The sequence below is a fragment of the Euprymna scolopes genome, chromosome 29 (genome assembly GCF_053919585.1).
Source record: "Euprymna scolopes isolate OS-2025 chromosome 29, ASM5391958v1, whole genome shotgun sequence".
Lineage (NCBI taxonomy): Eukaryota > Metazoa > Mollusca > Cephalopoda > Sepiida > Sepiolidae > Euprymna > Euprymna scolopes.
In genome coordinates, this window is record NC_136510.1 from 66,793,072 (window position 1) to 66,820,078 (window position 27,007).

Sequence of the window (27,007 nt, forward strand, 5' to 3'; positions counted from 1 at the left end):
CTTATTACTATCTGGAAGAGAGTCCACATTGCCTCCATGTCGAAAACGAGCTGCTGCTGCAATTGGTTCCTGTTCCTTACAGATGTTTCGAGCTCGGGCCAATAACTCATCAGTTGACAATTCATCGATTCTTGATGATGCCCGCAACAGTTTACTGACCTCCTCGGGTAGGCCTACCAAAAAAGCACAGCTTAATATTTTATCGTTGACCCCACCAAACGGTACAGATAATTTTCGCAGGTCGGCTAGGTACACGTCGACTGTTTCCTTGGGTTGAAGTGTCCGGCTCGTGAACTGTTGCCACGCAACAAATGGATCTGTACCAAACGCTGTATACAGGCTCTGCTTGATTTCATCCCAGTCTGGTTCATCCCCGAGTTGTTGGTAGACTGCATAGGCCCCTCCGGTTAGCCTCAAAGGGATAACTGTGGCTGGTTCTTTAATTTTGCACAGTTTACAGATTTTCTCTGCCTTTTCAATCCATTCAACGACAGCCGGTCCAGTGGTAGATCCGTCGAACTCGGGTATTAAGCGAATGTCGAATCTGTCCATTGTTAGTAACCGCACGCCAAGCGCCGAGATAGCTTAAAACCAACACAAAGTCAAGTATCTGCAGAATGTCTTCTTGGTTCCTCCTCTTCTCTTTTCTCTCTCCTAACAATCGAACACAGCATATAATAACAAAACTCTAAAGCACGTCTGACAGCACTGACTTCTGCCAACAGTCTCCTCCTCCTCTTAACAACACAGGCTTTTTATATCGCAAAATCGTTGACCTCTATTTGCATATTCTTCTAACTCACGTGATCACTACTCTATAAATAAGAGTCTTGACCGTTTCTTTTCTTTCTTTTTATTTATTTTCGGTGACCGACCCGCACGTGGTCTATCCAGGTAAGTCACGCATTTCTCCACAGGTTGACTGTGTGACATTTTTGGTAGGTTGAATGTTGGACATTTTTGGTAGGTTGACTGCGTGACATTTTGGGTAGGTTTAATGTTGGACATTTTTGGTAGGTTTAATGTTGTGACATGTTTCGTAAGTTGAATGTTGGACATTTTTGGTAAGTTGACTGTTACATTTTTGGTAGGTTGTATATGGGACATTTTTAGTAGGTTTAATATTGGACATTTTAAGTAAGTTGACTGACATTTTTGTTAGGTTGACTGTGTGACATTTTTGGTAGGTTGAATGGTGGACATTTTTGGTAGGTTGAATGTTAGACATTTTTAGTAAGTTGACTGTGTGATATTTTTTGGTAGGTTGACTGTGTTACATTTTTGGTAGGTTGACTGTGTGACGTTTTAGGTAGGTTGACTGTTGGACATTTTTGGTAGGTTGAAGGTTCGACATTTTTGGTAGGTGTAATGTTGGACATTTTTGGTAGGTTGAATGTTGGACATTTTTGGTAGGTTGACTGTGTGACATTTTTGGTAGGTTGACTGTGTGACATTTTTGGTAGGTTGACTGTTGGACATTTTTGGTAGGTTGAATCTTGGACATTTTTAGTAAGTTGACTGTGTGACATTTTTTGTAGGTTGAATGTTGGACTTTTTTGTAGGTTGACTGTGTGACATTTTTGGTAGGTTGTGTGTGTGACATTTTTAGTAGATTGAGTGTGTGACATTTTTGGTAGGTTGAGTGTGTGAAATTTTTGGTATGTTGAATGTTGGACATTTTTGGTAGGTTTAATGTTGGACATTTTTTGTAGGTTGAATGTGGGACATTTTTGGTAGGTTGAATATTGGACATTTTAAGTAAGTTGACTGTGACATTTTTGGTAGGTTGAATGTTGGACATTTTTAGTAAGTTGACTATGACATTTTTGGTAGGTTGAATGTTGGACATTTTTGGTAGGTTGAATGTTGGACATTTTTGGTAGGTTGAATGTTGGACATTTTTGGTAGGTTGAATGTGGGACATTTTTGGTAGGTTGAATGTGGGACATTTTTGGTAGGTTTAATGTTGGACATTTTTGGTAGGTTGAATGTGGGACATTTTTGGTAGGTTAAATGTGTGACATTTGTGGTAGGTTGAATGTGGGACATTTTTGGCAGGTTGACTGTGTGATATTTTTTGGTAGGTTGACTGTGTGATATTTTTTGGTAGGTTGACTGTGTTGCATTTTTGGTAGGTTGACTGTGTGACGTTTTTGGTAGGTTGACTGTTGGACATTTTTGGTAGGTTGAAGGTTCGACATTTTTGGTAGGTTGAAGGTTCGACATTTTTGGTAGGTTGACTGTGTGACATATTTGGTAGGTTGAATGTTGGACATATTTGGTAGGTTGAATGTTGGACATTTTTGGTAGGTTGACTGTTGGACATTTTTGGTAGGTTGACTGTTGGACATTTTTTGTAGTTTTAATGTGTGACATTTTTGGTATGTTGACTGTGTTACATTTTTGGTAGGTTGAGTGTGGGACATTTTTGGTAGGTTGAATGTTGGACATTTTTGGTAGGTTGAATGTTGGACATTTTTGGTAGGTTGAATGTTGGACATTTTTGGTAGGTTGAATGTTGGACATTTTTGGTAGGTTGAATGTGTGACATTTTTGGTAGGTTGAATGTGTGACATTTTTGGTAAGTTGACTGTGTGACATTTTTGGTAGGTTGACTGTGTAACAAATTTTGTAGGTTGAATGTTGGACATTTTCGGTAGGTTGAATGTGGGACATTTTTCGTAAGTTGACTGTGTGACATTTTTGGTAGGTTGAATATGGGACATTTTTAGTAGGTTGAATATTGGACATTTTAAGTAAATTGACTGACATTTTTGGTAAGTTGACTGTGAAATTTTTGGTAGGTTGAATGTGGGACATTTTTGGTAGGTTGAATGTTGGACATTTTTAGTAAGTTGACTGTGTGACATTTTTGGTAGGTTGACTGTGTGACATTTTTGGTAGGTTGACTGTGTGACATTTTTGGTAGGTTGACTGTGTGGCATTTTTGGTAAGTTGACTGTTGGACATTTTTGGTAAGTTGACTGTTGGACATTTTTGGTAAGTTGACTGTTGGACATTTTTGGTAAGTTGACTGTTGGACATTTTTGGTAAGTTGACTGTGTGACATTTTTGTTCGTTGACTGTGTTATATCTTTGGTAGGTTGAATGTGTGACATTTTTGGTAGGTTTAATGTTGGATTTTGTTGGTAGGTTTAATGTTGGACATTTTTGGTAGGTTTAATGTTGGACATTTTTGGTAGGTTTAATGTTGGACATTTTTGGTAGGTTGAATGTGTGACATGTTTGGTAGGTTGAATGTTGGACATTTTTGGTAGGTTGAATGTGTGACATTTTTGGTAGGTTGAATGTGTGACATTTTTGGTAGGTTGAATGTGTGACATTTTTGGTAGGTTGAATGTTGGACATTTTTTGTAGGTTGAATGTTGGACATTTTTGGTAGCTTGAATATTGGACATTTTTAGTAAGTTGACTGTGACATTTTTGGTAGGTTGAATAGTGGACATTTTTAGTAAGTTGACTATGACATTTTTGGTAGGTTTAATGTTGAACATTTTTGGTAGGTTGAATGTGGGACATTTTTGGTAGGTTGACTGTGTGACATTTTTGGTAGGTTGACTGTGTGACATTTTTGGTAGGTTGAATGTTGGACATTTTTGGTAGGTTGACTGCGTGACATTTTGGGTAGGTTTAATGTTGGACATTTTTGGTAGGTTTAATGTTGTGACATTTTTCGTAAGTTGAATGTTGGACATTTTTGGTAAGTTGACTGTTACATTTTTGGTAGGTTGTATATGGGACATTTTTAGTAGGTTTAATATTGGACATTTTAAGTAAGTTGACTGACATTTTTGTTAGGTTGACTGTGTGACATTTTTGGTAGGTTGAATGTTGGACATTTTTGGTAGGTTGAATGTTGGACACTTTTAGTAAGTTGACTATGACATTTTTGGTAGGTTGAATATGGGACATTTTTGGTAGGTTGAATGTGGGACATTTTTGGTAGGTTGAATGTGGGACATTTTTGGTAGGTTGAATGTTGGACATTTTTGGTAGGTTGAATGTTGGACATTTTTGGTAGGTTGAATGTTGGACATTTTTGGTAGGTTGAATGTTGGACATTTTTGGTAGGTTGAATGTTGGACATTTTTGGTAGGTTGAATGTGTGACATTTTTGGTAGGTTTAATGTTGGACATTTTTGGTAAGTTTACTGTGTCACATTTTTCGTAGGTTGACAGTGTTACATTTTTGGTAGGTTGACTGTGTGACATTTTTGTTAGGTTGACTGTGTGACACTATTGGTAAGTTGACTATGTGGCATTTTTGGTAAGTTTACTGTGTGCCATTTTTGGTCGGTTGAATGTTGGACATTTTTGGTAAGTTGACTGTGACATTTTTAGTAGGTTGAATGTTGGATTTTTTGGTAGGGTGAATATTGGACATTTTTGGTAGGTTGACTGTTGGACATTTTTGGTAGGGTGACTGACATTTTTGGTAGGTTGACTGTGTGACATTTTTGGTAGGTTGACTGTGTGACATTTTTGGTAGGTTGAATGTGTGACATTTTTGGTAGGTTGACTGTGTGACATTTTTGGTAGGTTGAATGTGTGACATTTTTGGTAGGTTGAATGTTGGACATTTTTGGTAGGTTTAATATTGGATTTTTTTGGTAGGTTGAATGTTGGACATTTTTGGTAGGTTGAATGTTGGACATTTTTGGTAGGTTGAATGTGTGACATTTTTGGTAGGTTGAATGTTGGACATTTTTGGTAGGTTGACTGTTGGATATTTTTGGTAGGTTGAATGTGTGACATTTTTGGTAGGTAGAATGTGTGACATTTTTGGTAGGTTGAATGTGTGACATTTTTGGTAAGTTGACTGTTGGACATTTTTGGTAGGTTAAATGTGTGACATTTTTGGTAGGTTGACTGACTTTTTGGTAGGTTGACTGTTGGACATTTTTGGTAGGTTGACTGTTGGACATTTTTGGTAGGTTGACTGTTGGACATTTTTGGTAGGTTGACTGTTGGACATTTTTGGTAGGTTGACTGTTGGACATTTTTGGTAGGTTGACTGTTGGATATTTTTGGTAGGTTGAATGTGTGACATTTTTGGTAGGTTGAATGTGTGACATTTTTGGTAGGTTGAATGTGTGACATTTTTGGTAGGTTAAATGTGACATTTTTGGTCAGTTGAATGTTGGACATTTTTGGTAGGTTGAATGTGGGACATTTTTGGTAGGTTGAATGTGGGACATTTTTGGTAGGTTGAATTTGGGACATTTTTGGTAGGTTGAATGTTGGACAGTTTTGGTAGGTTGAATGTTGGACATTTTTGATAGGTTGAATGTTGGACATTTTTTGTAGGTTGAATGTTGGACATTTTTTGTTGGTTGAATGTTGGACATTTTTGGTAGGTTGAATGTTGGACATTTTTGGTAGGTTGAATGTTGGACATTTTTGGTAGGTTGAATGTTGGACATTTTTGGTAGGTTGAATGTTGGACAGTTTTGGTAGGTTGAATGTTGGACATTTTTGGTAGGTTGAATGTTGGACAGTTTTGGTAGGTTGAATGTGTGACATTTTTGGTAGGTTTAATGTTGGACATTTTTGGTAGGTTTAATGTTGGACATTTTTGGTAGGTTTAATGTTGGACATTTTTGGTAGGTTAAATGTGTGACATTTGTGGTAGGTTGAATGTGGGACATTTTTGGCAGGTTGACTGTGTGATATTTTTTGGTAGGTTGACTGTGTGATATTTTTTGGTAGGTTGACTGTGTTGCATTTTTGGTAGGTTGACTGTGTTGCATTTTTGGTAGGTTGACTGTGTGACGTTTTTGGTAGGTTGACTGTTGGACATTTTTGGTAGGTTGAAGGTTCGACATTTTTGGTAGGTTGAAGGTTCGACATTTTTGGTAGGTGTACTGTGTGACATATTTGGTAGGTTGAATGTTGGACATATTTGGTAGGTTGAATGTTGGACATTTTTGGTAGGTTGAATGTGTGACATTTTTGGTAGGTTGACTGTGTGACATTTTTGGTAGGTTGAATGTGTGACATTTTTGGTAGGTTGAATGTTGGACATTTTTGGTAGGTTTAATATTGGATTTTTTTGGTAGGTTGAATGTTGGACATTTTTGGTAGGTTGAATGTTGGACATTTTTGGTAGGTTGAATGTGTGACATTTTTGGTAGGTTGAATGTTGGACATTTTTGGTAGGTTGACTGTTGGATATTTTTGGTAGGTTGAATGTGTGACATTTTTGGTAGGTAGAATGTGTGACATTTTTGGTAGGTTGAATGTGTGACATTTTTGGTAAGTTGACTGTTGGACATTTTTGGTAGGTTAAATGTGTGACATTTTTGGTAGGTTGACTGACTTTTTGGTAGGTTGACTGTTGGACATTTTTGGTAGGTTGACTGTTGGACATTTTTGGTAGGTTGACTGTTGGACATTTTTGGTAGGTTGACTGTTGGACATTTTTGGTAGGTTGACTGTTGGATATTTTTGGTAGGTTGAATGTGTGACATTTTTGGTAGGTTGAATGTGTGACATTTTTGGTAGGTTGAATGTGTGACATTTTTGGTAGGTTAAATGTGACATTTTTGGTCAGTTGAATGTTGGACATTTTTGGTAGGTTGAATGTGGGACATTTTTGGTAGGTTGAATGTGGGACATTTTTGGTAGGTTGAATTTGGGACATTTTTGGTAGGTTGAATGTTGGACAGTTTTGGTAGGTTGAATGTTGGACATTTTTGATAGGTTGAATGTTGGACATTTTTTGTAGGTTGAATGTTGGACATTTTTTGTTGGTTGAATATTGGACATTTTTGGTAGGTTGAATGTTGGACATTTTTGGTAGGTTGAATGTTGGACATTTTTGGTAGGTTGAATGTTGGACATTTTTGGTAGGTTGAATGTTGGACAGTTTTGGTAGGTTGAATGTTGGACATTTTTGGTAGGTTGAATGTTGGACAGTTTTGGTAGGTTGAATGTGTGACATTTTTGGTAGGTTTAATGTTGGACATTTTTGGTAGGTTTAATGTTGGACATTTTTGGTAGGTTTAATGTTGGACATTTTTGGTAGGTTAAATTTGTGACATTTGTGGTAGGTTGAATGTGGGACATTTTTGGCAGGTTGACTGTGTGATATTTTTTGGTAGGTTGACTGTGTGATATTTTTTGGTAGGTTGACTGTGTTGCATTTTTGGTAGGTTGACTGTGTTGCATTTTTGGTAGGTTGACTGTGTGACGTTTTTGGTAGGTTGACTGTTGGACATTTTTGGTAGGTTGAAGGTTCGACATTTTTGGTAGGTTGAAGGTTCGACATTTTTGGTAGGTTGACTGTGTGACATATTTGGTAGGTTGAATGTTGGACATATTTGGTAGGTTGAATGTTGGACATTTTTGGTAGGTTGACTGTTGGACATTTTTGGTAGGTTGACTGTTGGACATTTTTTGTAGTTTTAATGTGTGACATTTTTGGTATGTTGACTGTGTTACATTTTTGGTAAGTTGAGTGTGGGACATTTTTGGTAGGTTGAATGTTGGACATTTTTGGTAGGTTGAATGTTGGACATTTTTGGTAGGTTGAATGTTGGACATTTTTGGTAGGTTGAATGTTGGACATTTTTGGTAGGTTGAATGTGTGACATTTTTGGTAGGTTGAATGTGTGACATTTTTGGTAAGTTGACTGTGTGACATTTTTGGTAGGTTGACTGTGTAACAAATTTTGTAGGTTGAATGTTGGACATTTTCGGTAGGTTGAATGTGGGACATTTTTCGTAAGTTGACTGTGTGACATTTTTGGTAGGTTGAATATGGGACATTTTTAGTAGGTTGAATATTGGACATTTTTAGTAAATTGACTGACATTTTTGGTAAGTTGACTGTGAAATTTTTGGTAGGTTGAATGTGGGACATTTTTGGTAGGTTGAATGTTGGACATTTTTAGTAAGTTGACTGTGTGACATTTTTGGTAGGTTGACTGTGTGGCATTTTTGGTAGGTTGACTGTTGGACATTTTTGGTAGGTTGACTGTGTGGCATTTTTGGTAAGTTGACTGTTGGACATTTTTGGTAAGTTTACTGTGTGACATTTTTGTTCGTTGACTGTGTTATATCTTTTGTAGGTTGAATGTGTGACATTTTTGGTAGGTTTAATGTTGGATTTTGTTGGTAGGTTTAATGTTGGACATTTTTGGTAGGTTTAATGTTGGACATTTTTGGTAGGTTGAATGTTGGACATGTTTGGTAGGTTGAATGTGTGACATTTTTGGTAGGTTGAATGTGTGACATTTTTGGTAGGTTGAATGTGTGACATTTTTGGTAGGTTGAATGTGTGACATTTTTGGTAGGTTGAATGTTGGACATTTTTGGTAGGTTGAATGTTGGACATTTTTTGTAGGTTGAATGTTGGACATTTTTGGTAGGTTCAATGTTGGACATTTTTTGTAGGTTGAATGTGGGACATTTTTGGTAGCTTGAATATTGGACATTTTTAGTAAGTTTACTGTGACATTTTTGGTAGGTTGAATAGTGGACATTTTTAGTAAGTTGACTATGACATTTTTGGTAGGTTGAATGTTGAACATTTTTGGTAGGTTGAATGTGGGACATTTTTGGTAGGTTGACTGTGTGACATTTTTGGTAGGTTGACTGTGTGACATTTTTGGTAGGTTGACTGCGTGATATTTTGGGTAGGTTTAATGTTGGACATTTTTGGTAGGTTTAATGTTGTGACATTTTTCGTAAGTTGAATGTTGGACATTTTTGGTAAGTTGACTGTTACATTTTTGGTAGGTTGTATATGGGACATTTTTAGTAGGTTTAATATTGGACATTTTAAGTAAGTTGACTGACATTTTTGTTAGGTTGACTGTGTGACATTTTTGGTAGGTTGAATGTTGGACATTTTTGGTAGGTTGAATGTTAGACATTTTTAGTAAGTTGACTGTGTGATATTTTTTGGTAGGTTGACTGTGTTACATTTTTGGTAGGTTGACTGTGTGACATTTTTGGTAGGTGTAATGTTGGACATTTTTGGTAGGTTGAATGTTGGACATTTTTGGTAGGTTGACTGTGTGACATTTTTGGTAGGTTGACTGTGTGACATTTTTGGTAGGTTGACTGTTGGACATTTTTGGTAGGTTGAATCTTGGACATTTTTAGTAAGTTGACTGTGTGACATTTTTTGTAGGTTGAATGTTGGACTTTTTTGTAGGTTGACTGTGTGACATTTTTGGTAGGTTGTGTGTGTGACATTTTTAGTAGATTGAGTGTGTGACATTTTTGGTAGGTTGACTGTGTTACATTTTTGGTAGGTTGACTGTGTGACATTTTTGGTAGGTTGACTGTGTGACATTTTTGGTAGGTTAAATGTTGGACATTTTTGGTAGGTTGAATGTTGGACATTTGTGGTAGGTTGACTGATATTTTTGGTAGGTTGACTGTGACATTTTTAGTAAGTTGACTGTGTGACATTTTTGGTACGTTGACTGTGACATTTTTAGTAAGTTGACTGACATTTTTGGAAAGGGGACTGTGTGACATTTTTGGTAGGTTGAATGTGTGACATTTTTGGTAGGTTTAATATTGGCCTTCCTAATGTTGGCATCACTTGGTTTCTGATTTGAGGACATTCTCTCACTTTTTCCCATGTTTGCGGTGATCCATATCATGATTAATCTTCTCACATTTGCAGAAATATTTTATAAGTCACCTTCTGTTTGACCTTACACTTTTCGCGCTCTAATTTCTCATGAGTCATTCATTCTCCAACAATTGTAAAAGTATTAACAATACTTCACTGTAAATTTTCTGTAGCAATGCAATACAAATGATATCACTAGCACTTAAGTTTACACACGTTTTAGATTCAAAACATTTTATTTGATAAAGAAGTCTTACCTAGAAATATATTATGGAACATGATTACACACATTAAATCACTGTATAGAAGTTTCAACTTTTACAGCAAAATAAATTAATTTCATCAAGTAGGTTTTTTTTGTTTTTTTTACAAGGAAAAAACAATTTACGATACTGAGCAAAAGGTTCGATTTTTAGGACGAAAAACTAGTATTAAAGATGGGGAGGGAAGTTGGCGCTTTAAATTGAGTTATCTCCCCGTGGCATGTTCAAAAAATTAAAAAAATTCCTACCTTCAACACGCTGTAATAAAAACGTGTTTTTCCGCTGTAAAAAAAAAAAAACTATCAAATTAATTGAAATTTATTTTTTTTGAGATCTTCAGTCCAAAACGGCCATGTACAATATAACCTTTTTTCGATATTTTCATTTTTTTATGTCTTGCTAAACTGTACAAGTGCCAAAAAAGTAAAAGGAAAAAGAAATATTACTTTGTTTTTGTCCTCCTTTTCTTAACTGGCATATTTTTCACTTCCTGCATTATCATACATATTTTACACAATGCTTCAGGAAAACTAAAGCACCTTATTATAATGCATTTATTATTTCAACTTCAGATATTGAAATTACACACACGTGTAAAATAGTGTTTGCATCTGTTGAAGGATTTATGAAGATTTAAAAAAACTATAGAAAATATTTTTGTTTTAATGATCATGATTGATTCTATTAAGTATGAGTACATATATTGTTATTTGCAAATAATTTCAAATATAATCATGTTTTCAATTTTTGCCTTGAAAGAAAAAAAAATTAAATAGCATTTGTCTTGTAAGGTTAAGGAATAAAAAAAAACCGTTAGCATGGTGGTGTTTTCTAAAAATGAAAAGAAAACTACTTGTTGAATTCAGTTGTAAACTTGTAACAAAGCAACCTATTTTCACAAAATGAAAGAAATTTTTGATTATTTTAAAATCTTAAAAATATCAATAAAAATATTTAAATCTTTTTCAAATACATTCTTTGTTGAGATTTTTTTTTTTCATTTTTTTTATAAAACAGAAAATTTATTTAGAAAAGGTGAATTTCGTTTTTTATGTTGCAATATATTTTGGTTAATAGATCGATATTGGGAGTAACGATTTCCAGGGAGGGGTTTTGAGTAGGACAGTTTCATGGATTTTGGTTATGGGTAGATTTGCTTCTTTGAAGATCGGTTTTATTCTGAGTGCAAAAGTTTTGATTGTATTTTCTTTTTGGTCAGAAAGGTGTTTACGATTTGGGTTTAAAGTGCTATTTTTAGGAACTTCCCAATAATTACACGTAGTGACTGCAGATGAAATTGGAGGAAAATTGTAATTTATTGTTTCCTCTAATCTTGATCACAAACAAAAACTGATTTTGTTATGTTTTATTAATGACACTGCAATACCAAAATGTTCACTTCAAGAATTATCTTTGATTTCTTAAACTTTAACAAAACATGCAAGAAAGTAACTGTTTTACATTTTAATGCAAACTGTAATTACTTTTTACAACATTAATATTTTTTCAATAAAACAAAATCTAGAGGCATTTTTGTATAATTTGAGTTTGTGTTCCACAATTTTTACCAGAGAAATTGAGGGCGTGAATCTGAAAATGTAGATCATTTTGTTTACTGAAATATTTGCTTTTTATATTTAACCATTTTTTTTCTTTGCTTTCAGCCTCCAGGAATCGATAAACCATGTGCAATCAATTATAGATTCTTTATAATGAACCAATCCTCCAATGTTTCTTTTTGAATCTGAAATATCAGGATCATCTGAAAATAAAATAAAAAAAATCTGCTAAAAATGATCATAAGAAGAAGACATCTTCTCTTTTAAATCGAACCTCTTTTGCCACCAGTCGCTTGGTCTTGCTTTTAATGAAACTTGAAACCATTTTCAAACTATTATATACATATATATATATATATATATGTATATGTATCCTTGATGTAACTTTATCAAATTGAGTGCTGACTATTACTATTATTACTACTGCTACTACAGCTATAACTGAAAATTCCATAGAGTAAAGGTATTATAGATTACATAAGAAAGTAATATTATTATTAATATATTGTTGAAAACTTATAATTGTAATCACTTTTCATATCTGATATTGCTCATGACTCAAACAATTTGAGGAATTTTTTCTATTTTTCAAATTTTGTTAGAAAAATAAAAAAATTGTTTTGGCTTTCATTACTCAAAAAGAACAAAAGTAAATTTACATTTTTATTGATTAGTGCCAGTTTATCAGGATTCTTAGTGACATCGCTAATATATACATATATATATATATATATATATATTGAAATTAGATCAAATGAAACCCTTAATGAGTTAGCTATAAAGATCAATCGTCTGCTTGCAAATATTGTGTAAGTATTTATGTATTATTTCCCATTGAAATCATATTTCAAATCAAGTTCCAAATTAAGAACATGCACAGAAGTATTAAATATAAATAAATCAGAGAACTTTGAGTTGACTTCAAAGATCAGTCATCAACTTACAAACACTGGTAGCTCAATAGTTAGTGAAATAGAGCTGTGTGTGTGTATATATATATATACATATATATATATATATATATATATATATATATATAGCCAGTAGAGTTTAGTTTCCTAGAAGTACATCCAATGAAACAACATGTGTCTACCAAAAGAGTGCTCAATGAGTGAACAGAGCAGGTATAATATATATATATATATATATATATATATATATATATATATATATATATATATATATATATACCTGTGCATATTTTGATGATTTAAATCATGTTCCAAACAAAGATATTAAATTTGCTTACAGCTATTTCAAAACAATGTTTATTCTCTTATTATTTGCAATCTTTGGACTACTGTTCTCATCTTGAGTGTTATTTTCACAACATTTTGGCTGATGTAACTTCCAATCTTCCTCAGGTGTATCTTGTTGGACTCTGGAATGTTTCTGTCAAACTTATGAATTTGGACTGAATTTTGAATAGAACCATTTATTTACTTCTGGGAGTAGCATGCTCTCATTCCATCAGCCATGATTGGATAGAGTTCCTAAGTAATTTGTAATTGTATTTTTTGTTTGATCATACTGAGAATTCAACCATCAGGAAAAATATCATTTTTCCAGTTGATTTTTCCAAGACCGAAAAATACAATTGCAAATTACTTAGGACCTCTATCCAGTCATGGCTGACAGAACGAAAGCATGCTATTCTTGTGGAGTAAATAAAGGGTCCCATTCCAAATTCCATACAAATTCCAGAGTTTGACAAGATACACCTGAAAAAGGTTGGAGATTACATCAATTGAAACATGAAAATAACACCAAAGAACAGTAGTTGAAAGATTTCAAATAATACAAATAACCAATCCTCATTTCAAAAATTCAGAAACGAAATGTTTATTATAATTTGATGCAACATAAAATGTTTTTCAAATATCAAATCACATCAACACACTATCTCACATCCACAAGCAAAAAAAAAAAAGATACGAGATGCTGTTTTGATAAGATTCACTGATTGAAAAAGAAACTTATATGAATGAAATAAACATTATCTTGAAACAGCTGTAAGAAAATTTAATACCCTTATGTATGCTTTTTATGTAGAACATGATTTGCAAATAATTATAAATCATCATATATGTATAATTATCAAAGAAAGTCATATATAGTCATCAACATACAGTACTGTTTTGCTATTTCACAGCTCATCAGTGTCGAAACCCGACCGCCCAAATGACAGTCCAGGCTTTTCACCATTACGCTATATGGCTGATATAACTACCTGGCAAATATACTCGGTGAACCAAGTGTAAGAGAGATACATACAATTACACTTAAGGGAACAATTAGAATCTTAAAAGATCTCTTGTTTGAGTATATGATGTAATGGGAAAATATCTGGCATCCAGTAGGATGCCATATCCTCAGCCAGAACAAAATAAAAAAATTGAGAAAAGAAATGACTTAAAATAAATGCTGCCTCAAACTAGTTGTAAATAACTATAATACCTTGATGTATGCTCTCTATTTGAAAGTTGCTTTGAAAATTTAAATTGTTAATATATATATATATATATATATATATATCTATATATATAATTAACTAGAATATCTATCCCAAGACCGATTCATAATATTGAGACACTCTTGGACTCTTTAGTAAACTGAAAGAAGTTTGACCCTGAAATGAATCAAAAATAATAATGGAAACTGAAAATACATCTTACATGATGGAAGTTATGCACTTACAAAAATGTTCATTTTGTAGAATTCCCCCTCCCCCATCCCTTTATTTGAAAGATGAAAATGTGCTACAATTTTGAGAATCTGCATAATTGTCTTTTGGCACAAACTTCTGGTGTTTTATTCATATTAAAATTTGAAAGAAAAAATGTCTAGGAGTTTTATCATCCAATCGTTAAACTTATGTAAATCAATATCTTAATAAAATATAATCTGACAAATTCTGAATGATTAAATTTACTTATAGTTAATTCAACCAAAAGTAAATTTATCTTTTGTAAAGAATGAATGGTTGTATCGTTGATATCAAATAGATTTTTCATTTTGCTGAAAAGTGATTTTCTAGAGTTCTGTAATACTGAAACTTTGCGAATGATAAATGTTTAGATGGTGCTTTGAGGAGGATGGTAAGATAAATAGAATGATGCAAATAATTCCAAGAGAACATGAAAAGTTTAGTTATAATATGCACCCTACCCATATTCTTCTCTCGTCATTGCTCTGGCTGCTATGGCCTTTTTAAAAAGATGATTTAATAAACGCTATCTTTAAAATAACCTCAGATTTTTATCTGTAGTGCTAAGGTCCAGTGAATGTAAATTCCGTTCAGGATCACACCTCCTGCTGCTGATGAGATGGTCATCAATGTCCCTGAATCCATTCCAATGGGTCACTTGAAGTGTAGGGAGTTGTCCCTATTCTATTGAAACAATTGTTCATCACAACAAAGTTGCCTTGTCTGCCTGTAGCAGACAGTATTGATCAATGCAGAGATGCACATTGTATTATATCATTGAACTGCGATAAAACAAAAACTGCTAGACATTTATGACTGAAACCTGGTGGACAAGTCAGACATAGACTAAAGTTTATTTGTACAAAATATGGTTGGAAAGGATTTTGAATTATATTAACAATTTCATATTTACGAAGGCAGAAGATGATATATTCTTTTTGAAAATGATACCTGGATCTAATCTGTTCTAATCATTTGATAGATTGATACAGTTGAATACCTATTTATCTAATTTACAGTGTGCCAATGTAGGCACAAAATACCTGTTTCGTGTGTATAAATACAACTATTTGGTGTTTATGAGAAAGAACCCCAGCAAGTGCTCAATTACAAAGAAAAAAAATTTCAATAAAAGAGCATGTTTTTTTTGTTCATAAACAAAAAAAATGTACAATTTTTTTGTAACACTCAGCAAACAAATAATTGAAATTTATTTGCGGGAAATATTTTTATCTCTTGAATCACAACAAATGTTGTCAAACAAATATAAGAATAAACAAAAAAAGGTGTGAATCTTGTTGTAAATTAGATTATACTTCAGTTTTGTTGTTAAAGCAGAAATTTTACAAAATTGAAACCTTCCTCCCCTCTTTGTGTGACCCATCCCTTGACTTTAGGTCAGATTTAGTCATCAGTATCTATTAGCAAATTAAATTACTTTTGCCGATCAATTTGATTTTCTAGAACTTTTTATATTTAGCACTACGCTGAAAATATATCCACCCTCTCCTCACTCTCTCAACAATAAAAATTATATAGATTATAGTGTTGTTAATTCTTTATATAGGGGAAGGGAGGTGATATAAATAAAATTTCATTAATGAACTTTTGAACATTTTAGTTCAGTATTTAAGAAATGAGTTTTGAAATAACATTTTTTTAAACAATTATTTTGCAAGAGATTTCTAAGATTATTATGAGATTAAAGTTTCTTACATTAAACCTTATCTATTGTAGATCAATACTCTGTATTTAAAATTGAGCTTTTCAGATTCATTTTATTTTAGAACTCTGCAGTGGTTATCCTCTTTCCCAACCATTTGGATCTACTGACAGTCTTACACACACACACACATACGTATCAGGTATAGTTTTGTTTATAAAGCTAGTACAAATTTTACAGTAGTCACATAAAAGTGCTCAATAACCAGTAGAACTATATTTAGTATACATTTTTATTCATATAAAACTATTTTGAAATATGTGTGAATATGTTTCAGATTACACCAAACTTGGCCAAGTCTCTTCATGCAAAAATTTGGATAAAAATGATACTGGTATAATTCAAATTTCCTGGAAGACAAATATTACATGTTTTTTTTTTTTTTTTTCTTTGCCATTTCAGTTAAGCCATTTTGAAAACAATCTACAGTCAAAAATCAGCATCTGTGTCAAAAATTAGTTTTTATTAATAAAATCCTTTTTCATAAAAATGTTAATTTTTCACAATATTTGTAGAGATACAGCGGTTCAACTGATTTTTAAAACTTTTCTATTCTTTTCAATATTACCAGATTTTAATTTGAAACTCGTTTTTAGGTGAAAATCCAAACTTATGTCTTATTAACTATCATTATCAATTTACAAAAATCTGAGTAAATTCTAAAGCCCTATAGAAGTTTGTTTTTTAAGCAAACTTTTGAAGGGGACAAACATTGTTCTTTTCTCTAAAGGAGAAAAAGAATTAAAGGATGAAAAATATGAAAAACAGAAAAATGTAAGGATTTTTGTGATACGTTTCATTTCTACTTTGATAAAATCTAATGGTTTTGATTGAACTTTTACAAAATATGAGAATTTAAAACATTAACTCTTTATTATGACTTTGGAATTAAATGCATTTTTTCTCATGAATTGATATGTTGATGATTATTGTAATTTGTATAAAAAAAATGTAAATACATGAAAATACAAATTGAGAAAATAAAACATTTTTTCATCTTTTTTATTCTGAGTGTCTTCAATAAATGAATTTTTAAAAATGATTTTATTTTACACGATACACCCACTCACACCAAACATTTTCTCATCTTTGTAAAATGTATCAATGAAAAAAAATCTTTTTGTAATCAATGTCATTTTTTTTCGTTTTGGTTCAGATAAATCTTGCGAGGTATAAAGTTATGTTCTAGTAAGTCAACAAGTCGGTCTGAGTAGTTTTGTACCAAATTTGCTAAAAGATTTTTAAACATTGTGGAAATTACTCGTTTCAGTTTTGTGTCGGTTTAAAACTAATGCAAAACTATTTTATATCCTCTTCTGAAGATTAAAATCAAAATATAATGTTACAAAACCTTATGTCTATAATCCTTATTCCAATTTAACTCAAAATTCATTACATGATAGTAGCAAGGCCCATCAACCATAAAAACGCTTTGGATAATTACAGATTTCAGGATAGTTCTATTAAAATAGATATATTTTAAAACCCAAAACACTTTAAATCCTCAAAATACCACCGTTTTATTCAGAAATAAATATCCTTTCACATGATTTAATAAATAATCTACATGATGTATTTGAAGAGTTTTTACAAAAGTAATGATAAAAATAATAACGCTATGAAACAGACATTTTGCATCAGATTTTTATAATCCTTCCGGTGCTTAAAAGTGTATGAATCCCCTGTGAAAAATTTCATCATGAAATTTAGAAAACAATCAGAAAAAAACTTCCATCTCACTTATTGTCAGGATACGAATTTTTTTTTTTTTTTTTTTTTTTTTTTTTGTGTTTAGAATTAGAGTTCAACAATGTTTTGAACATTTTTTTTTTCTAAATATTTTTTGTACCCCAAGTAATAAATTGATGTTTTTATTTTTGTGTTAAAATGATAATTCTGTGTTGATTTCTCTTTTGGTACCAGCCGTTTTTAATTAGACTCTCCTCTATAATTTCAAACACTTTTCAGCAAAAGTAAATAATCAGAAGCAGCAGCAGCTACTATCGGCTGTTTAGTTTGAAATCAACAAATTTTGTAAACTTCATTTACAAGTTTATTTTGAAAAGAAAAACTTTTTTATTTAAAATTAATGCAATGTGGTGTTCCTTCAAGAAATATTGTTTTTTTTTTTTTTTTTTAGTATACTAGCAGTTCCGCCTGACTTTGCTCGGGTCCTATGTACTGTTCATTACTTTATGTGCATATGTATATATTAAAAAATTAAAATGTTTGACCCTTGTCCAAGTAACCTACATCTAAAATTTCAAGTGTTTAAACCCAAAATTGGCAGAGGAGTTTGGTAGAGTTATCGACAGTCAAATCGTTGAACTTTGACCCCTTAACAGCCAAAGTTCTGGCCGAAAATCTGTTCAAAAGATTTTCCCAAATCTCAATACCTCTATAAAAGTGAAAATGTGTGTGTGTCTGTCTGTGTGTGTAGACTTTCCTACCAAATAACTCTGTCAATATTTGGTCTACAGACTCGAGATTTGACATGAGTTATTTGGTAGGGAAGTTTACACACACACACACACACAGACATTTTCACTTTTATAGATATATAGATTTAACTTTCAAGCTTTAATTGTAGTAATAAATGACTGATGCCAATTAAAAAAAAGAAGATTCTATTTTTTAAGTGATTATGTGTGGATATCCTAAAAAAACTTAGTGGACAAACAAGAAAAAAATAATTTACAATTTAGAATAAGAGGAATCAGTTTCGCATATAAATGTAATGTATAATGATCCCCCATTTCCCAGTCATTATTGCTTTTTTAAGTAGTTAGTACTCCAAAATATTTTATTTTTTCTATTTGAAAAGTTAGTATATACATTTTTTAAAATTACGCCACCACTAAATCTAGGTCTGAGTGACAAGCCCACCTCCGAAAAATATCTGAGTAACAAGTCCTACCCCAAAAAATCTCCTTTAACCTAGTTTGAATGGCACCTACTTGAAAATAAAAACTCTTCCCTATGGCCGAGTGGCAAGCCCCCTCCTCCCATCATACAAACCGTCTTAAAACTGCACATAATCGTCTAAAAAAGAGACTATGCACTCACCTAAAAAAAATGCACAGGATTTGTCTCATAGAAAAATAAATACTAAAAACATTCATTATGATACTATAAGTTCTATTCAACCTTGAATGATCCAACGTGAACACAAACCCCATAATGTATTTTCACAAATACTAACCAAAACCATTTTCTCTGTAGATACCCATCTCGGAGTATCAATAAATATCAGTATCTATTTTAATAGAACTATCCTGAAATCTGTAATTATCCAAAGCGTTTTTATGGTTGATGGGCATTGCTACTATCATGTAATGAATTTTGAGTTAAACAGGTCTATTCCATCTCGGAAAATAAAAAATCCTTCTCGACTGAGACAATAATAAAAAAAAAAAATGATCTTTCACAAAAACTAAGTATTTACTTTTGCGAAGCAAATAAATATTTTAATTGTTTAAATAAAATATTTCTATAACTTAATGAAGGATTTTTAACTTGCGCTTTAATATCCAACAACAATGTTGTTTCCTTGTTTGTCATTAATAAATCAGATGTAATTTTTTCTGAAACTATGTTATCTGTTCTGTTCTGTGAGGAAAGAAGAAATCCTTCTCGACTGATGTAATTAGCAAAAAAGAAATTTGAAGAAAAGTTTTAAAATAATTTTGAAACATGTTTGAAGACAAATTCAATCCGATATACGTTACCACTGAATAAAAGAATGTGTCGCAGCATTGTGTGTTGAAAAGATAAAATAGTGATATAATTTTAAAAGTAAATAAATATTAGAGTATCAAATCACAGAGAAAAAAAGAAATGAAATGAAAAAATAATTTTTAAAAGTTTACCAGCACAGAAATCTAAAGTATTAGTGAACAGTTTTTATTGGAAATGTGAAGAGTTCATTAAGTATTCCGGTGTTTAATTTTTATTTCAAAGAAAATTAGCACACAGTGATTTTTTTTTTTTTTTTTTTTTTTTTATTACATTTTCACTCTAAACAAAGCACAGTGCCACTTTGATGTAGAGGGTTACTATCAGGGATACTATGTAGGGAGTTGAGTAGCAAGATGTCTGTTCACATTATACTTGAACTGCTGCATGTCAGTATAGTTGGTGAAGCAGGAACCTGGAAGGGAATTCCAAAGTCTAGCAGTTCTGGGGAATAAATTATTAGAGTAGAAGGCTTTCTTACATCTAAGGATCTCTACCGTGAAGGGGTGGGACTTTGTTGCTTGTTGGGGGTACAAAGGCTTGTAGTTTGTTGGAGCATCCACCATTAAAATACTTGTAAAGCAGGCAGAGGGATGCAACATTTCGTCGATGGGAAAGAGGTTGAAGTGTAGATGACAGTTTAGGACCTATCAGGTTGGCGACTCTTGAACCCTGTGAAGAAGGGAGAAACTAGTAGCAGATGCACCAGCCCAAATGTGACAACAATACTCCATACATGGGCGAATGGTGGCCTTATAGAGGTACAGGATACTTTAAGGCATAAGTAACTTATTAGCACGAAAATAAGATTTCATAATTTGGAAACCCGCACGAGTGGTTAAAGTGACTAAAGTGCAGAATAGGTTAGTCTATGAAGGACTTGGTTATTTTGCTATTATGTTTGAAGGCAGAAATAGATGATTTCGGTATTATAAAGATTGACTTCCATACTAAAATTAAAAAAAAATTTTTTTTTTCATGCCATTTGCCAATCTCTTGTAAGGTTTGCCGATGCTGAAAGACTGGACAAAAGCTGAACCATATAATAAAAAAACAGGCAACAGTACAAAATAAATGAATTAAAATAATTTTTTTTTATATATTAAAATTTTTTTAATAATTTGACTAAATATTTATTTAACCTTTTTTTTTTTTTTGAATCCTTGTTGCATTGTTTGAAAAATTACCTAACGAATTAATGAAACGTATTAACGAGTACAATAGAATGTACGCCATATTTTGATGTTGCACAGTAAAAATGACCACAACTAAATAGAAAAAGTTTGACATGACGACACACTTGAAGGTTGGAGGCCGAAACCTTGTAAAAATAACATCCAAGGTGAGGACAATAGTTCAAGCAAATTGGTCTTTCTAAATTTGGAGGAGATGAGCTTCAGCTCTTGTAGTTTTAAATAAGAGCTAACCTTCTCTTCCCTAATATTGTCATACAAATATTTTTGAAATTTATTCTGCTGTTAAAATCGATTCTTAAATAATTACCTGGTATTAATTACCTATCAATGGAAGGGAAACTTTTGATTTTTCATATGCAGTGAAAAAACTTGCAACTTTTTAATTTTCTTTCTTGGGAGACGGAGGAAAGAAATTCTCATAGATATACTGCAGGTCGATCTATTAAGCCTGCACTACAAATCCAATAAAATAAAGTGAATTTTCAACATTTCACTAACACAACAAAAAAGAAAGTACAAAACAATTATCTGGGTGAGGTTATCTTTTTTTCATACATAAAAATCTTACCTTTTTAGTTATTTATTCTCTTGTTTCGCACATAAGATTTTTTTCTCATTGGAAATAATCATTCAAATAATGACACACTTTAGTAGCAATCTTTTCATTTTATTTAGCTGTTCGTTCTTCTCTTTTCAATGACTTCATATTTGAAATAACAAAAAAATGGTAAAAAATCAATTCAGCTGATTATTTGATTTTGTCAATGAGAAAATATGAAACATGTTTTCGAAACAGAGCCGTTGACTCTCTCGAGAAGTTGGCAAGCTGAGAATGTAATGAACAATCTCAAGAGGGGCGTTTGGCTGCTTCCTTCATTTGCTGAAGGAAGCAGCCAAACGCCCCTCTGAAAGTTTGAGCTTTGGAGTCATATGAGTGAGATGGGTATCTACATAGACAATGGTTTTGGTTAGTATTTGTGAAAATACATTATGGGGTTTGTGTTCACGTTGGATCATTCAAGGTTGAGCGTGGAATTTCTTGAATTCATCTGCTTTTTGGGGCAACACCAAGACACGAGTCAGCTAGTTTAAAATAATCCTTTCTCTACTATGCTTAAATAAAATGTTCTTTTCGAACCATTAAAAAAAGATTTTGTAGTCAAAATTTTTGCATCCTTTTATCCTGCATGAACCTGGTCTCTCATCTCAGCAGATGAATATTAATTTTGAGTTTTTATATAAACGAGTCTTGATGAACAATGGATATGCCCTGTTAAGGAAATGTATTGTGACGCAAGGACTGCACAATCACAAACTGCATCTCTCCTAAGTTGGTATTGCTTGAACCTGCAAAAAGTGCAGGATGACTGGACATAATGTTGGGATAAGCAGGTATTCACAGATGGTCATCCATTTAGTACTGACCAGACTCACTTACCCTCAACTTTCTGCGAATATAAAACTGAATGCCAGACAGAAAATCAAATTTACCTTTAATCGATCGTTATCATGTTTGCTGTCTATTCAAATGTAAATATGATGAGGCTTGACTTGTAGAAGATCATAATCATATTCAACATTCGTTTTACATGTTGGGCAGCTTTTTGGAAATTGATTTCAAAACTAATCTACCTCTGACTTTTTTTTTTTTTTTTTTTTTTTTTTTTTTTTACATGGTAGTCACTACTTATCAAGGCCCGGAGGACACTCGAGGATAAAGGTTATTGCGTGTACAGTAATCAATGAGATAATATCGTAGTAATCATTACTAATGGAGATTTGATGAAGTGGATTATTTAAGGGAGTAGTTTATCAGGAATTTGTTTATGTTGGACTTGAAGACATCCAGGTTGTAGTCAGGTGGGAAACAGGCAAACAGAACAGAGTTCCACAGGCGTGCACTTCTAAGAAAGAAGCTTCGTTCATGGAATCGACGTTTTGATTTAGGCACATATAAAGAGTGGGGGAAATTTTTCACAGTGGATTCAGCTAGACGGGTGTTTTTCGTGAAAGATTGGCAAGGGGGGACCAGAGATTGGAGTTCAGATGAGCACTTGCCATGGAAATAACGATAAAACAAAGACAGGCTCGCAACGTCTCTTCTGTGGGAGAGAGGTTGCAGGGAAGAGAAAAGGGAATCCCCCACTAAGCTACGAAGTCTATTTTGCACTCTATCAAGGCAGGATAAGCTGTTTTTAGCAGCTCCTGCCCAGATGTGGCAGCAGTACTCCATCCTTGGACGTAATTGGCTTTTATATAAATAAAGAATTGCATGACATATCTACTGGAGTGGTAGAAGGATCCCACCATTTTTCCAGCGACCTTGGCAACAGATTTGATGTACGTGTTCCATTTCAAATCAGGTGTAAAGGTCAAGCCCAGAAGCTTGTCAAAACATTGAGCCTCCCAAAGACGAAAGCCATCCATTTCAATTGATGTCAGATGTGGATCAGAGCGTTGATGATGTAAAAATACAAGCTCGGTTTTGGATGCATTAAAAGTAACCAGCCACCTCTTCCCCCATTGTACCATGCGCTCAAGATCAGAGAAGCGAAAATCAGAGAACTTTGTCATTTACGGCCTTTGATGTGTTGTCATAGATGGTCGTGTCATCAGCATAGATGTCAACAAATGATTTAAGTATGTGTTTTGGGAGATCATTGATGTAGATCAGGATGAGAGTTGGGCCCAGGATGGACCCCTGAGGGACTCCAGCATTAATACTGTGGGCTTCTGATTTCTGCCCATCAACCACTACTCTTATGAGCCTATCAGAGAAAAATGATTTAATAACTGAGAAAACATTTCCAGTAATACCGTAGTTGGAAATCTTGTGAAGTAGACCTTTATGCCATACCTTATCAAAGGCCTTTGATATGTCAAGAGCAATTGCCCTAGAAAGGAAGTCTTTGTTGAGAGATTCAATAATCCTATGAGATATAACCATTAGCACATCTGCTGTAGATCTAGCAGAATGGAAACCATATTGCATGCCACTAAGAAGGTTATTTCTGCTGAGGTGGTTGACTACTACTTTATTTATTATGAATTCCAGAAACTTACTCATGACACACAGGAGACTTATTGGTCTGTACCGAGAGGAAGATGATCTATCACCTGAATTCTTAAATACAGGGCATATTGATGAGGTTTTCCAGGGTGTTGGAAAGCAATTCTCCTTAAGACAACGCTTAAACAGTTTTATAAGTATGGAGGCAGGTTAATGGTTGAAGCTTTTTCAACACTATAATTGAAATGCCGTTAGGGCCAGTTGCTTTACTGGAATCAAGGTTCTTGATTAGCTTGGCAAAATCACGCACAGATATTTGTATGTTGCATAGCGTGTTGTCTGCTATAGGAGGAAATACCGGGAGTTGATGGCCTTGGTCGCATAGGGTAGAATTAGTTGCAAAGTTCTTGGCAAATAGTTTGGCTTTGTCTAGACTAGATCTTTATTCATCCTTTATTCTCGTAAGTCCATTCTTATCATTTCCTCATGCTTTCCTTGGCCATGCTTGTGAATTGGCCTTGTGCTGGAACTGTTTTACATCTACTAACCCTAACCCAAGAATTTCATCCATTCTTTCAATATCATTGAAGTCTACTCTTCAACACACCTTTACCTATTCAGATTCAATCTTCCTCTGAGGTCAAGACTCATATTATTCTCATATCATATCTCCCTCAGTCAATGGATGTTTTCAACCCTCATTAAGAGATGCAAAGTTGTTTGCTATTACCATCTCGAAATTCTATTTAGATTATGAAAGCATGTAAAGATGTCAATAAAAAATATTAAAAAAAAAAAAATTTCAGATTTTCTTCTATACTCGGCTTTTTTCTTCCTGAAAATAAAGAATTAAACACTTTGTCTCTTCTTTTTAGGCAATCATTCCAAACAGGCAAATTAAAGAAATTTGAAAAATTACAAAAATTTTATAAATTCAAACCTTTTAATGGCAGTTTTTTTTTTTTTTCATTTTTTTAAAAAAAATTCTTTACAAATGTGAACAAATAAGAATAAAAAAAAAAACGAATAAATAAATTTGGTCCACATACAGCAAATATGAACTTAGTTTGGTTTTATTGCAAAAAAATGGTAAAAACTGAAATTAGTTTATAAACTGAAATCTTAAAAAAAAAAATTAAAGAGGAAAAGGATGCTAAAAAAAGTTGAATCACAACCACCAAAATAAGTTTTGTTTTCAGTCACACTCAAAACCTTTCACAACCAGTGCCATTTTTCTTTTTCAATTCAGAGATCCATCCACTTTCAAATAATTTTGAAGTTGAAAAGTTGATGAAAAGAACATCTTCATCCCAACATCTTAGAGCATTCATACAAACTTTGTTTTGAATTCCAATAAAAAATAAAATTAGTTGGAAAAAAAAAAAAAAGAAAAATGCCATACTTTGGAATGAAAATTTTTGTAAAAACAAAAAAAAAAGGGAGGAGTTAAAATTGTTCAGCATAGGATGTTACTATCTGATTTGTTCCAAAATCTGATGGGGGGAGGTGAGGTCAAAAAAATGGAGGAGACAGAGGAATTTAATGCAAATAAGAACAAAAAGAGATATTGGGTACATAAATCCAAATGATGGAACATAGAAGACAGTTTGGTAAGAAGTTCCACAGATATTATCCCCCTAAAAAAAAAAATCAGGGATCTTCATCCTGGTTATGCGGAGAGGAAGAAGAAAATGCAGGTTACTGAATGTGTTTTTGTATAGTTTGAGCCCAGGAATTCAGGAACAAACTGAATTTCTCTTCAATGCAATTGTTTTTAGAAATTTGTAGGAGTTTTGTTTGTAAAATCAGAAAATGGCTGCACTCGAAAATTAAGTCCTTTTTTTTTTTTTTTTCTTTAAAAAAAAAAAAATTTGGTTGTTTTGTCTTTAAACCTTTACTTCCCGAACCTTGTTTGCAAAAAAAAAACAAAAACATATTTTAAATAACTAAAAAGCATTAATGAAGCAAAGTACCCACTCTAAATATTCTGTACCTTTTCGTTGAGGTACTTGTAGATTTGTCATCTGAGTACACAAATAGCTGCCGAGCACAAGGTCAAGGTTAGCTTATTTAGATTGTGCCTACCAGATGAGCCATGACTTAAGAAGTTTGAGTCTGCATGTGAGAGGAAAGAGGGATTTGGTCAGTCTTTAAACAGGAGTGACCAAAAGCATAAAGATTTATAGTTGCGAGAATGCATTTGAAGAAAGGAAAGAAAAGCAAAAATAAAATGCGAATTGCTCTGGTCAAAATGCAAGAAAGAAATTCAAGTGAAAAAATAAACATTCTTTAAAAATTCTCAATAAAAATAGCTATCATATTTTTTTCAGCCTAGGGAATTTAAAACATGAAATGAAATTTCATATAAAATGGAATGTTTAGTTTATAGAATAGTGTATAAGCATGATAACAAACTAGTAGAAATAAGAACACAAGCCTATTATTAAAGTAAAACCAAGATATTTCGGTTGATTCAAATAAAAATGAGCAAAAAAAAACAAAACAAAAAAAACAAGCACATCTTTTGAATCAACCGAAATATCTTGGTTTTACTTTAATAATAGGTTTGTGTTCTTATTTCTACTAGTCTGTTATCACGCTTATTCACTATTCCATATACTAAACATTCCATATTTGTCTTAATTTGGGTTTGAATTGACCTCTCTCTAGAACTAAACAGGTTTACTATAGTAGAGATAGAGGACTCTTTGTCTCATGTTAAAGACAGATTTCTTAAAAGAACCAATGAAGAGAGTTCATCTATCCATTTCTCAAAAGATTAGGTTTTTATTCTATTTTTCGAAATCAGTTTTTTAAATATTTTTAATAAACCAGTTAGTCTTATCATTAGGTGAGGATTTCTGAGAATAGAAATGATTGCTGTAATTTTTGCATGTATTGATTCCATTTGAGAATTGAAGTTATTTTTTGACATCCTCACACAATTCAAACAGATCTAACATTTTTGATATTTTAAAGATTCACCTTCAGAAATTAAATGACATAAACAGAAAACTTGCTTTATCAAAAAAAAAAAAAAAAAAAAAAAAAAAAAGATTCTTTTATGTTTGTTCAACTCATAAACAAAAGTTCAAGATCAAGTCTAAAAATATCCTTCTGTTGTAATGAAGTCAAATTCGATAATGTCAAAACAAGCACTAAAACAGTTAAAAGTATAGAAACTGAAACCTTGTATGGATT

At 32.7% G+C, this 27,007-nt stretch overlaps 1 protein-coding gene across 1 annotated transcript in view; it reads left to right on the forward strand.

Annotated features, from left to right (window-relative positions):
• Positions 1–25,738, forward strand: part of LOC145252681 (inhibitor of nuclear factor kappa-B kinase subunit alpha-like) — a 193,960-nt gene extending 168,222 nt beyond the window's left edge. Inside the window, exon 20 of the mRNA XM_080112502.1 lies at positions 11,541–25,738. Coding sequence (XP_079968628.1) covers positions 11,541–11,589 — 49 coding nt within the window. The 3' untranslated portion in view covers positions 11,590–25,738. The remainder of the gene's footprint in view (positions 1–11,540) is intronic.
• The last annotated feature ends 1,269 nt before the right edge of the window (positions 25,739–27,007 follow it).